The following is a 13,523-nucleotide window of genomic DNA, read 5'->3' as shown; positions in this document are numbered from 1 at the left end:
GCATAGATTAGGATGCTCCCTTCATTTGCTCAATTCCTGTGCCCAGTAGATTTCAGGGTCTTCTAAATAGAATTATAAAGGGTCCAGCAACCCCTCCATACTTTTCTTGTACCTGTACCCATAAGAATAAGAGTCGGGATCCAATCTGGGGAATGTAGGCCTAGTCGAAGATGGAACTGTCATCGAGCGATGTTGTTACGCCTCCAGGTCAGAGGCGGGTATATGTATGGATCGGACGTCGATCATGGGCCTGACCGGCATAGATCTGACAACAGATCCCAAGAGGCCCTTCGGAGCTGGGGCCAAAGCCGCAAGCACAGGACCCAAGGGGACAGAAGGCATTGCAGAGGGGACAGTCTGCCCAAAAATGAGGTGCACGGTCTCACAGAATTGTTTGAGTTGGAGAGGGGTGGCTCCGGCTACCAGAATCTCTGGGAGGTGCAGAGCTGAACCAAAAATAGGCTCCCAAGATGGAGGCATAGAGTATCGATGCTCTTCCACATCACACTGTCCGAGCGACAGGGTGAAGTTGAAGAACGTTAGTTCTTCTTTGACTTTTTCTTGTGACCTGAATGTCCAGAGGACCTCGAGTGGGACAAAGAAGAGTGGTGGTGGCTCCGCGAGGGGTATTGTGACCTACCTCTTGATGGAAACCGGAAGTAGCGTGGAGTTGAACGCCCGGCTGCCATGAGCTTTAGAGACCGCTCCCTCAAAGCTTTTGGATTCAAGGCCCAGCACTCAGAGCACCACTTTGGGTCGTGGTCACACAAATATCAGAGGTGTGGATCCGTCACTGACAACATATGGTGACAGGAGTCACATGGCTTGAAACTGTTCTTACGTGACATCCTTGATACACCAAAAAGTGTCAAAAAAATGACTGAGGGTAGATCTCTCTGGATCTGTGTGTAGGCAGGAAAGAAAAGAACTACGTCAGCATGTCGGGGTGGTGCCTATATATGACCATGATGTCATCACGGCAAACACACGCCAACAACGCATGCCGAGTCGATCGACGCCACCTGACACTGCGCAAGTGTACTGCTCGAAGAAAAATCTCCGGATCCAATCTGACACCTGGGGGAAACTCTAAGGTACGACATCTGCAACTAGAAGATGTATTTTGTTTAGGTTTCTCAGATACAGAATGGATCTCCATTCCCAAATTCTTTTTCTTATCAATAAGAAAATAAACCTGCACCTTTCTTAGCTGTAATACTGCTTCTCTAGCTCCTTTGGTAAGCATGACCAAAATTTCTAATTGCAAGACACTGAGATGGCAATGGGGCTTTTGTCAAGGTGGTGTATGAGGGAGTTTTTGGATGAATTTCAAAGTGTGGCCATATGAAACATGGTCTAAGACCCAATGGTCTGGTATAGAATGCTCTTCTTTAAAATAATTGGATATTTGACCACCAGCCGACATCTGTGAAAAAGTGATTCTGGCCAGAGAGTCCTGCATGGGTTCTGAAGTTATCATGGCTTAAAATGCTGTTGAGAGAGCTTGTATAGCAGATATCAGTAAGACAGAAATCCCAGTCTATAAGTGCATTGCCCTCTGCCCCTTACTCCCTGAATGAGCGATCGTCTTTGCTGAAAGATGTCCAAAGACCTTGCACCATCAATGTCAGAATTCATATACATGCTTTCTGAAGAAAGAATATTGACATGTCCAAACTTTTATGCTGGCCCTCGGGCCTGAACAAGGTGTTTTTAAGTCACCCATGCCTTCAAAGTACAGCTGTTCACACCAGCTGACAGATTCCTGTAAATAGCACATCTATTGCACAGTCAATCATTTCTGAAGATGTTCAGATGCTCCCTCCTGAAGGATTTTCTGAGCCTCAGCTTTTTATCTTGAGGTAATAGCTCAATGTAATCTGCTATATCTGACCACATATGGCCATCTTGGCAAACAAGGATCACTAATAAATTAGAGGCTCTAATTATTTCTGCCGTCACAGATGAAAAAAAATGTTAGCCAAATGTCTCCCTTCCGCATCAGGTGGTGTGGAGATAGGAGTAGACCACGATTTCTCTCTTGGCAGTTTACATAACCACAGAATATGCTTTAAGGTGAGCAATTAAACAAGCAGGCAAATCCAGGGATTTGTACTTTTCATCCAGTCTTGATATAATGGCAAAGATTGTTGCTGTGTTCTCATTACTTTAATCCCCTGTTTCCACATGAAGTACATTATTGGAATAGCCCTGATTTATTTTGAAGAGGGTTTCTAAAAATCATACAGAATCAGACTTTTGTTGGAAGTGGAAGGTCGAAATTCTTTGAGGCTCTTTTCAAAAGATCATGGAAAACTCCAATATCATCAGGAGCCGAATCAGCTGGTTGAGGAGCTGCTGGAAGTGAGACAGATGCTAAATAATCATCCCATTATTTACCTACATCTTAATAATTATGAACTTCACTTCCTCTTCTGAGAAAAATGTCATCATCAACTGGTGGTATTGAGGTCAGTACTTGTGGAGTTTGCTCAGTACGTGAGCCAGATGGAAGGCTACAAGGTGTCTAAGTAGTATGTGGTTAAACATGAGGAGACTGCTGAGGCAGAGATGGCTGTTTGGGTGATCTAATTCTTTTCAAGAACCTTTTATAGTAATTGTTGGAATCAGTCTCAAATCTATAACCAAGGCCTTGCAACCTGCATCATCTCCCATTGGTATTGTTGTTGAAAAGAAAAGGTTGATTTCTCTCTTGGACCGATGTAACCCTGTGTGTCTCAAGGGTGTCTGCTTGGGAATGAAAGAACCTTCTTCCATGTATTCTTTGTCTTCTTGACATTTTACATGAGCTCTGTCAGGCTGTATGCTAAACCAAAAGGTCAGTTGACCTTTGGATCCTCTATGTCCAGTAAATGGCTCCGTGGTACTGGAGATCCCTTACTGGATGAGATGTTCAGGTGCTGGTGGCATGTGCACACCTTTCTGTGAAATTATAGTACATTTTTTCCTTCCTCAATGTCAGGCTTGCCAAAATGTTTTTTCACAGACTGTCATCGTAGTCGAACCTGAAGTAGTAGTCAGCAGGATTGCAGTCTACAGCGACTAACTCTAAAGTACAGTGGACAGAGAGTGATGCCTTGTATTTGTTTTTTAACAGACCTGGGGAGGGGGGGGGGGTTATTAGCCTAGCTTTCACAGGGTCTTTAAAGGTTTCAGGTGCAGTTATTAGCATGCCTTTAAGCACTGGCATATACTGCATCTACCTTTGAGTAGAGAAGAGTATCTTCACGAGGACGTCCTCTTCCACTAGATTCTTATGAAGCTCTACAATGGGGAAGGTTTCGGCCCTGCTTACCACCTTGGATCAAGAGGTTATATCATTGCAGGGAGATTGCTTTGCAGAGTAGAGGTCTGCGTCTGTTTCTACAGGTGAGTTGACAGTGTAATCTCCCATGGGTTGTCTCCCATCCCCGGGTTGAACTATGGCTTCTATGTATCAATGGGTTATATGGGACTCCCTCCCCCATAAAAGAAGCGTGCTGATCCCTTAGGTGAATGTGTTTAAGGAATACGTGGTGGGGCAGTGGTGGTGGAGGTAGAGAAGGAAGAGGAAGAAGAGGAGGAGGAGGATGAGGCGGCAGTGGTGGTAGTTCAGTGTACCAAGGTGGTGCTGGGCTAGGGCCCCTGTCACAATGTTTCCTCAACTTAGGTGGAGCAGAGGGTTCCTGAGCAAGCTCCTCTCAAAAGTTAATTTTGGTTTGAGAGACAAAGTCTTGCACCTTGGGAGGAGGCTTCATTATAATTCTCCCTGTCGGAGGGTGGATGGCGAGACGTCGCTGTCTGGTATAGAGCTACTGCTGGGGCTGAAGCAAGATGGGCTGCTCCTGGTCCTCTGGCCTCACAACAAAAGGGCTTTGGGCACAGAACTCTTCGATGCTGAATCAAGTTTTTGCACATCATGCATCAAATGGGTTTTCTGAGTCAAAGAATCCCTGGGAACCAAAGCAGGTTTTGCTGCCCGCTTCAAAAGCATTGTTAAAGTTGTTCACCGGGGCAGGAGTGACTGTTTTGATGTCAGTGGTTGGCTCATACTCGGGCCTGAGGCATCTGTTCAATGCCGATGACTTCAGGGCCCGATGCCCGACCCTCTTGAGGGTGGTGCTCAGCCTTTTGGGACCAGTATGGAGGTGGAGGTAGGTGTGGTACTCACAGTTTACATCTTCTATGGACAGAAGGCTGTTTCACTGTCTCGGAGTTAGAGTGTGAGCGCTGTTCCTCACACTGTGAGAACCTGTTAGCCTAAAGTCTCTGGCTGCGGCTCCACCTCCAAACCTGATCCCCGAAGAGATCAGGGGTGTTTGTCTTCCTGACAGTGTGCCATGGTATGTCAAGCTAGACGCCAATCTCAACAGAAACAAGGTGTCTTTTCAGATCGGAAGGTGATGCAGGCAGTACAAGATGTCTCTTCATGTTTCAGGGAGAGACCAGAGTTACAGACCTGACGATCTGACCAGAGCACTGTATGCATGGCACCGTGGACAGTACTGGAAAGGGGTTCCTTCATTATGGAGTCTGCATTCTCGGTGGTAGAAGCCAAAAAGTGGTAAGCACCCAAATGGAGGAGCTGGAAGGAACACAGATGTCTAAGTTGACAAATGTGATGAATTAGAAACATTTTTATGGTGATCCGGATGGAAGAACGGAGAAGTACCGGTGCCGATCTGCAGAGAGCATCGACCCAGAGCTCTCAGGATAGAAGTCCGAACTAGCAATGGAGCTAATGCCCATGCACATTACCAGTAATAGGTGGAATCACCATACCTCATGACTCGAATACTTGTTTGATGGTGTCGTAAGGACTCTCGTATCTCAACGAGACTGCTGGATTTGGGGCGGCAGCACCTCTGCTTGTAAGTAACTGAATCACTCCCACACAAGTGGAGTTGGCAGCTGTCAACCCAACCCTCCCAGCTCTCTAGCAGCTCCTCACCCATGCGGCAAAGGTGATTTGTGGCAGCTCAGTGCATGGGACTATGAAGACCCCTCAGGGAAATTGTGGTGAACCAGCCTTACTTTTTTCTCTCTAAATACAGGTCTCTTACACACACAGGGGCAAGAAAGGAGATGCAGGATAGTGTTCAATACATTTATTGAAAAAACTGCAATATACGATAAAAGGCATAGGCTGCAATGATTAGGATAATGAGGAATAACAAAATCAGGATTGTGAAGATCAGAGATGTAAAGATGAACAACCCCAACATATTGCAATAAACATGAATATATAATTCCTACCTAAAGCCTATCCTCTAGTGAGAGCATGGCGGTGTAAGCCCAATCTGTCCATGCAGTGTCCATGAGAAGCACACCCTACACCCTTGTTATCTTAGAACAAGGCTGGGATCCAGTCTCCAGATCAGGTTGTGTAGTGACACAAAGGCTGAGGTTGGCTGCAAACTGACATGCAGTATACAGGGAGTGCAGAATTATTAGGCAAGTTGTATTTTTGAGGATTAATTTTATTATTGAACAACAACCATGTTCTCAATGAACCCAAAAAACTCATTAATATCAAAGCTGAATATTTTTGGAAGTAGTTTTTAGTTTGTTTTTAGTTTTAGCTATGTTAGGGGGATATCTGTGTGTGCAGGTGACTATTACTGTGCATAATTATTAGGCAACTTAACAAAAAACAAATATATACCCATTTCAATTATTTATTATTACCAGTGAAACCAATATAACATCTCAACATTCACAAATATACATTTCTGACATTCAAAAACAAAACAAAAACAAATCAGTGACCAATATAGCCACCTTTCTTTGCAAGGACACTCAAAAGCCTGCCATCCATGGATTCTGTCAGTGTTTTGATCTGTTCACCATCAACATTGCGTGCAGCAGCACCCACAGCCTCCCAGACACTGTTCAGAGAGGTGTACTGTTTTCCCTCCTTGTAAATCTCACATTTGATGATGGACCACAGGTTCTCAATGGGGTTCAGATCAGGTGAACAAGGAGGCCATGTCATTAGATTTCCTTCTTTTATACCCTTTCTTGATAGCCACGCTGTGGAGTACTTGGACGCGTGTGATGGAGCATTGTCCTGCATGAAAATCATGTTTTTCTTGAAGGATGCAGACTTCTTCCTGTACCACTGCTTGAAGAAGGTGTCTTCCAGGAACTGGCAGTAGGACTGGGAGTTGAGCTTGACTCCATCCTCAACCCGAAAAGGCCCCACAAGCTCATCTTTGATGATACCAGCCCAAACCAGTACTCCACCTCCACCTTGCTGGCGTCTGAGTCGGACTGGAGCTCTCTGCCCTTTACCAATCCAGCCCCGGGCCCATCCATCTGGCCCATCAAGACTCACTCTCATTTCATCAGTCCATAAAACCTTAGAAAAATCAGTCTTGAGATATTTCTTGGCCCAGTCTTGACGTTTCAGCTTGTGTGTCTTGTTCAGTGGTGGTCGTCTTTCAGCCTTTCTTACCTTGGCCATGTCTCTGAGTATTGCACACCTTGTGCTTTTGGGCACTCCAGTGCTGTTGCAGCTCTGAAATATGGCCACACTGGTGGCAAGTGGCATCGTGGCAGCTGCACGCTTGACTTTTCTCAGTTCATGGGCAGTTATTTTGCGCCTTGGTTTTTCCACACGCTTCTTGCGACCCTGTTGACTATTTTGAATGAAACGCTTGATTGTTCGATGATCACGCTTCAGAAGCTTTGCAATTTTAAGAGTGCTGCATCCCTCTGCAAGATATCTCACTATTTTTGACTTTTCTGAGCCTGTCAAGTCCTTCTTTTGACCCATTTTGCCAAAGGAAAGGAAGTTGCCTAATAATTATGCACACCTGATATAGGGTGTTGATGTCATTAGACCACACCCCTTCTCATTACAGAGATGCACATCACCTAATATGCTTAATTGGTAGTAGGCTTTCGAGCCTATACAGCTTGGAGTAAGACAACATGCATAAAGAGGATGATGTGGTCAAAATACTCATTTGCCTAATAATTCTGGACTCCCTGTAGATGTAAAATCCTGGCTGGAACCCCAACTAAAGCCCTTTGTCCTACAAGGTGTTTATATAAGGAACTTGTTTTGTCCTTACAGAATAAACCTGACGCGGGTATGTACCTAAGTGCTGGACTGTTTGCGCAGTCTTGTGGCGGCGATACAGAAATATTATCCTATGTTCTTTGCATTCAGTTCTTGTCAATCCGGGGCAGAAAAACAAGATGAAAGTATGTCATGAATAATACAGATAGTGACACTCTCGTAGAATAGCAACTGATTATAAGAATAAAAACATCTCCACTAAAACAAGCTGTGCTAAAATAAATAAAACTAATAAATGAAAACAGAGCATATTATCTTGGTGAAAGGGCACAGTTCACAAGCCTAAGCTAAGCCAACTACTGTGCCCAGGCAAGGAGCCAAAAATGGAACCACAACAATTGCAGCAGTGTGCACAGCATGTGTATCTACAGCTACACATGCCACAAACATTGAATTTCTAAGCTTTTTAAAATGAGCAGAGCTCAAGAAGACTCCCATCACAGGGCATGTGGTAGAAAACCTGAGGTAAGGTAGCCTCTGAGGGAAGTAGTCCTAGTGTGCTGCTGCCTGACTGGCTAAATTTTAGTTATTTTTAAATGATGTGAATAGGATACTAAAGTTGTTTTCTAGCCTTTGAAGGCTACGTGTAACACTGTACTGCTTTCTCGTTATACCATTTGACTTTCACTTAAATGACAGGGAATTATTCAAGCATGTAAATCTAAGAAAAATGAAGTGATTGATTGTATGAAAGATCCAATACTGGAGAATCAGTCATTATGGATAGACAATTTAGTGACTTATGTAAAAACACTCCATCATGTTACTTTTTTGGTAAAATAAGATCATGAATTGAGAAAATATTTAAGTAAATATGAATGCTTGTTGCAAGTAGTTTGTGTGTAATTTTCTTTTAAATGTTTGAGAAGTTACGTGATGATGCAAAATTTTACAGCCAAATTTGAATTCATGGTGTTCTGTGTATAAAAGAGTACTTGTAGGTATTGTGCATTTGTGTATACAGTGCGCATGTTGGTTTTGTGGCAGATATTTGCGTGCAAAAAAAACAGTCAAGCAGAGTTTGGGGACTGGGTGAGTCACATGTAGAATGTGTGTATATGTGTTTTATATTAAGAGTTTGCAGGCACAAACACTGGAAGGCACATTGAGCTCAGTGCCCCAGGATCATGTTGACAGCGGCCTCTAAAAGAACAGGAACAAGAGACATGTTTGGGCATCAAGGGATATTTCTAAATTTGCCTCCATAAAAAATAAACAGAACATGCAATTAAATGCCAAAAAAAAGCTTTAAAAAAAAATAGGGATCTTTTTCTTTCAGTAAAGTCTGGTATGGTCATATATTCTGTGAAATATGTCCTGGGATCCCACACGTGCTTACCATTATAAGTAGAGATCCCTGATGGAGAACTTCATTAAGCAGAATAACTGTATATTCCTCCTTCATGCTACACAACAGTACACATTATACACAAACCTTTACACCATTATGCAAACAATATACCACAAAGAGTTGGTCAAGTGTTGTTTACTCAACACCTCAGACCTGGATGTCCAGCATCTAACTGAAGCTCATCCCAACCAAAAAGGAATTCCTGTTACTTACCAAGAACAAGCATAAGTGTAAAGTACTGTAAAGAATTAAATAATCCTGTAATGAATTACCGAAAATATTAATTTTCAACAGGTCAATAACTTTCAGTACTTTGATAGATCTTATTGATATTGCGTTTGGAAGTTTAAAAAAAATATATATATATAAAAAGTCCTGAAAATTAAAATTATTACTACATATAGTCCCCTAAAGATTTAGGTATGTTCACCAAAGAAGGCGATCTACAAGGAAATTTACAAGAAAAGAAAAAAGGAGGCCACACAATGTGCAGATCCATTTGAGTAGAGAAGGATTAGGGCATGAGGGAATCATGAAGAAGTGCAATACCTGTGTAATTCAATCCCACTTAAAAACATCTGTGCTATGCAGAAAATGTTTCTTTGTGTGCAGGACACATGTCACAAGTTTGAGGGGACGAAGGTGGATTTATGGAGTACATATATTGGGATTCCATAGTTTCTTGGCATCAATAAATCTAGCCTTGAGAAAACTGAAGATTCTTTCAGTGCAGATCTTAAAAAGACATTAAGTGGCTGGTAAACCTCTTCTATTATCACTTAGAGATCAAGCCTTTCCCAGGTTCTTGGAGACCCAACTTCCTGAACCATACATGATTACCACAGTGGCAAAGTGCTCTAGGATGATCCAATGCACATACCTTAAGGTGTGATTTTTCAAAGGGTATAACTTGCTTTATCAGCAGGATCAGATAAGGATCCTGGCACTTCTGTAAATAGTCAAATCTATTGTAAACTATTTGTTGCACCTTACATCTATGAAAGAAGAGTGAGATTCCGGAGACTTAAGTTTACAAACAGGATCAGTTTCCGCTATACTCGCCACTGGTTATTGAGCTCATAAGTAGAAACCCCATGGGATGATTAATGTGGCCTTTGCAGAAAAGGACACACTACCTTAATTGATTTTCCAGTTCTCTTGGTAATTTTCATTAGTTGAAATGCAAATTCAGCTGAATATGGGCTACATGGTTTTTTCTGGTCCGTTTTCTTCTCAGCTGATCCGTGGATTTGTCTCGTGCGCTATTCTTTTTTTATTTTTTTTAGCTAAAGCTGTTTCACTTGCCTTTGAATGATTCTGATTGAATCATATCAAATGTGCTGATTAGGAAGACTGCTTCATTTATGGTGAAATGCCTCTAGATTCTGCCACCACTGACTGATTCAATAAAAAAAAATTTCTAGTCTTGCCTGCCTCTCATTTATCTCCCTTCAAGCTCACCTGATTATTATGGCTACACAATTATTAGGACACTTGTGACAAAACATTTGACAATTCTACATATTTTTTTATGATTTCTGGGTATTTCATGTGCCCGTGCACCATTACCTAACTGTACAACGTATCCCGAAGCTGCCATAATTTCCACTGCAAACTCTATCTTGGCCCCAACGGATTCTGCAATGATGTCATGGGGGGACGCTTACTTATCTCGCACCTGTAAATGGCAGTTCAGATTTATGTGACACTGTAGACTCTGTGTCTCAGACATCCTATGGCCCCTGAAGCCCTGCATATCTGCGACTGGCTGCTAAAGAGTTGAAATGTGACTAGGAAATGGTTACCTTAGGTCAGGTATCCCCTTTAGGACCTGGAGTACAAATAGGGTCACAAGGCAAACTTGACTCTTTATCCCTTTGCAAACTGATAGAAAGCTCAGATGGTCTAACTTGCTGCCTCATGGAGGCCAGGTTCTGTACAAGCAAATCAGTTTTGCAACAATAATTTTAGATACTTTCACATATGACTTTATTTTTTCTTTCTATCATTTATAACATACAAGAGGCTTGCAAAGTTTAACTAACTTACAACAGTCACCAGTAGCTTTTGGCGTTTCCCTTTCACATTCCAGGCATTCGGTTTAGAGTTAACTTCTAATATTATATCAATGGTTGTGCTAAGAGCTGATAAAAATTAAATATAATTAAGAGTCTTGTAACCAAATAGCAGGCTTCATTAAACACTTGCAGGAAGCATCAGCTGGATCCTGGTGTCAATTTAACATGCCAACTTACAATTTCATAATGGTACCAAGATACTGACACTGTTCCCAAATATATACAAATTCATCTCTCACAGTTAACATAACAAAAACAGTGCACCAATCAGCCACATACTTTGTCATGCAAACACAACACTTGAATCCATCCATCCATTTTCCGTTACCTCTTGAGTTTATTTTGCTATGAACCTTAAGTTGTGGATCACAGGAAACCATACATGGCCACCAAGGATATGTTCCCACCTTGGACCAGACAAGATCCCCAACCTGAAACCAGACTCCAGTTTTCACTTCAACTGGAGGTGTGGGTATCTCTTCTTGGATCTAGGCAGGAAAAATGAAACCGATAAGAAGAATGACAGATGCAATTAAAGTCACGAATACAATTCACAGACTACCTAAAGACATGGAAGACTTTCATGGGCAAAGTAAAGCAAAACAGTGTCTGATCGTATGACACTTTATACACTAGTTCTGATTTTTCTTTTTAGAATCATCACATCACTACTTTATTATAATATCCTAAAAGAAAATAATTTTACATAAAGTAATATATGTCAACCCGTGCTGGAAAAACAACATGGTAATGTATATGCAAGAGAATGGAGTTTGTAAAATGGCAGGAATTCATGCTCTAAATAAGAGTGAAATCTATATTGAGCATTCTGTGTTACCACAGAGATTGTGATTCCTGGGTGTCTCTCTCCTCACACGTTCTGTTCTCTGATTCTCCTGTCTAGGATTACCTGAAGGGAACTTCTCTGTGGCATTCCTTCCCAGGCAGGCGTCCAAGCTAGGCATTTTTGTTACATGTGCCTTATACGGCTGTTTTTTTTTTTACCTTGATGTCTCTTCACTTGGAAGATACAGCGATAGAGGCACCTGCTGCAGTACATATTAAGGGTTTTTGCTGCATTAGACCCTGGCTCCCCCAGTGGTGGGCAGGAGGGTCACATAGTTGAGTACGAACATACCAACCTTAGGACAATATGAAACAATCCCTTTCCTCCCCAAGCTATGCTCACAAGTCAATGGTGGACACTAGATGTTGATGATTAAAAGCCTTTGATGCCTACGCTTTTGGCAATGTGATTAAGGGTGAGTCGTTGGATTTTGAAAAAGTCCTCGACAATTCAACAAGCCTTGACATTAAATAGGATATCCGTGATTTCCTCAATGTCTAATGATGTCACAGTAAAGGTGTCATTATGACCGTGGCAGTCTCGAGATTGCCAGGGTCGCAGTGGCAGTCAGACCGCCGACAATGTGGCAGTCCGGCATCCACACTATGACTGTGGCGGTCGTGCCACTGTCTGACTGCCAGCACCACCAGACCATGACTTTTTGTTGGTCTGGCGGTCCTAATACGTCATGGCAGTGCTGCAAGCAGCACTGTCCTGGGGATTATGAGTCCCTTCTCCGTCGGTGAAAACATGGCAGTAGCCCTGCCATGTAACAGCTGGTGGAAAGTAGGTGCAGGTTGTCCCAGGGGGGCCCTTGGCCAGCCCCGTCATGATTTTCACTGTCTGCTTTGCAGTCACGATTTTCACTGTCTGCTTTGCAGACAGTGAAAATTGCGACAGGTGCTGGTGCGCTACAGTATTGCTGCTGGCTCAATTATGAGCCAGTGTCAATGTTGTAGGCCCTTTCCCGCTAGGCCAGCGGGCAGAAACTCTGTTTCCACCCGCTGATCCAGCTGGAAACTCTTAATGGGGTGTAAAGAAATGGCTCCCTGTTGCAGTTACCCCCCACTTCTTGCCTGATACTGATGCTGACTTGACTGAGAAGTGTGCTGGGACCCTGCTAACCAGGCCCCAGCACCAGTGTTCTTTCACCTAAAATGTACGATTGTTTCCACAATTGGCACAACCCTGGCACCTAGGTAAGTCCCTTGTAACTGGTACCCCTGGTACCAAGGGCCCTGATGCCAGGGAAGGTCTCTAAGGGCTGCAGCATGTCTTATGCCACCCTAGGGACCCCTCACTCAGCACAGACACACTGCTTACCAGCTTGTGTGTGCTGGTGGGGAGAAAATGACTAAGTCGACATGGCACTCCCCTCAGGGTGCCATGCCAACCTCACACTGCCTATGGCATAGGTAAGTCACCCCTCTAACAGGCCTTACAGCCCTAAGGCAGGGTGCACTATACCACAGGTGAGGGCATAGGTGCATGAGCACTATGCCCCTACAGTGTCTAAGCAAAACCTTAGACATTGTAAGTGCAGGGTAGCCATAAGAGTATATGGTCTGGGAGTCTGTCAAAAACGAACTCCACAGCTCCATAATGGCTACACTGAATACTGGGAAGTTTGGTATCAAACTTCTCAGAATAATAAACCCACACTGATGCCAGTGTTGGATTTATTAAAAAATGCACACAGAGGGCATCTTAGAGATACCCCCTGTATTTTACCCAATTGTTCAGTGCAGGACTGACTGGTCTGTGCCAGCCTGCTGCTGAGACGAGTTTCTGACCCCATGCGGTGAGAGCCTTTGTGCTCTCTGAGGACAGAAACAAAGCCTGCTCTGGGTGGAGGTGCTTCACACCTCCCCACTGCAGGAACTGTAACACCTAGCAGTGAGCTTCAAAGGCTCAAACTTCGTGTTACAATGCCCCAGGGCACTCCAGCTAGTGGAGATGCCCGCCCCCTGGACCCAGCCCCCACTTTTGGCGGCAAGTCCAGGAGAGATAATGAGAAAAACAAGGAGGAGTCACTGGCCAGTCAGGACAGCCCCTAAGGTGTCCTGAGCTGAGGTGACTCTGACTTTTAGAAATCCTCCATCTTGCAGATGGAGGACTCCCCCAATAGGATTAGGGATGTGCCCCCCTCCCCTCAGGGAG

At 43.5% G+C, this 13,523-nt stretch overlaps 1 protein-coding gene across 4 annotated transcripts in view; it reads right to left on the bottom strand.

The window, feature by feature from the left end:
- NSD3 (nuclear receptor binding SET domain protein 3) overlaps positions 1-13,523 on the bottom strand; it is a 1,432,226-nt gene that overhangs the window by 1,296,945 nt on the left and 121,758 nt on the right. For all 4 annotated transcript variants that reach the window (XM_069214018.1, XM_069214019.1, XM_069214020.1 and 1 more), the window contains exon 3: positions 10,845-11,004. In XM_069214018.1, coding sequence (XP_069070119.1) covers positions 10,845-11,004 — 160 coding nt within the window. The remainder of the gene's footprint in view (positions 1-10,844; positions 11,005-13,523) is intronic.

The sequence above is a fragment of the Pleurodeles waltl genome, chromosome 11, assembly GCF_031143425.1.
Source record: "Pleurodeles waltl isolate 20211129_DDA chromosome 11, aPleWal1.hap1.20221129, whole genome shotgun sequence".
NCBI classification, from domain to species: Eukaryota; Metazoa; Chordata; class Amphibia; order Caudata; family Salamandridae; genus Pleurodeles; species Pleurodeles waltl.
The sequence above is the reverse complement of the archived record's forward strand: the minus strand, read 5'-3'. Positions and strand labels throughout refer to the sequence as shown.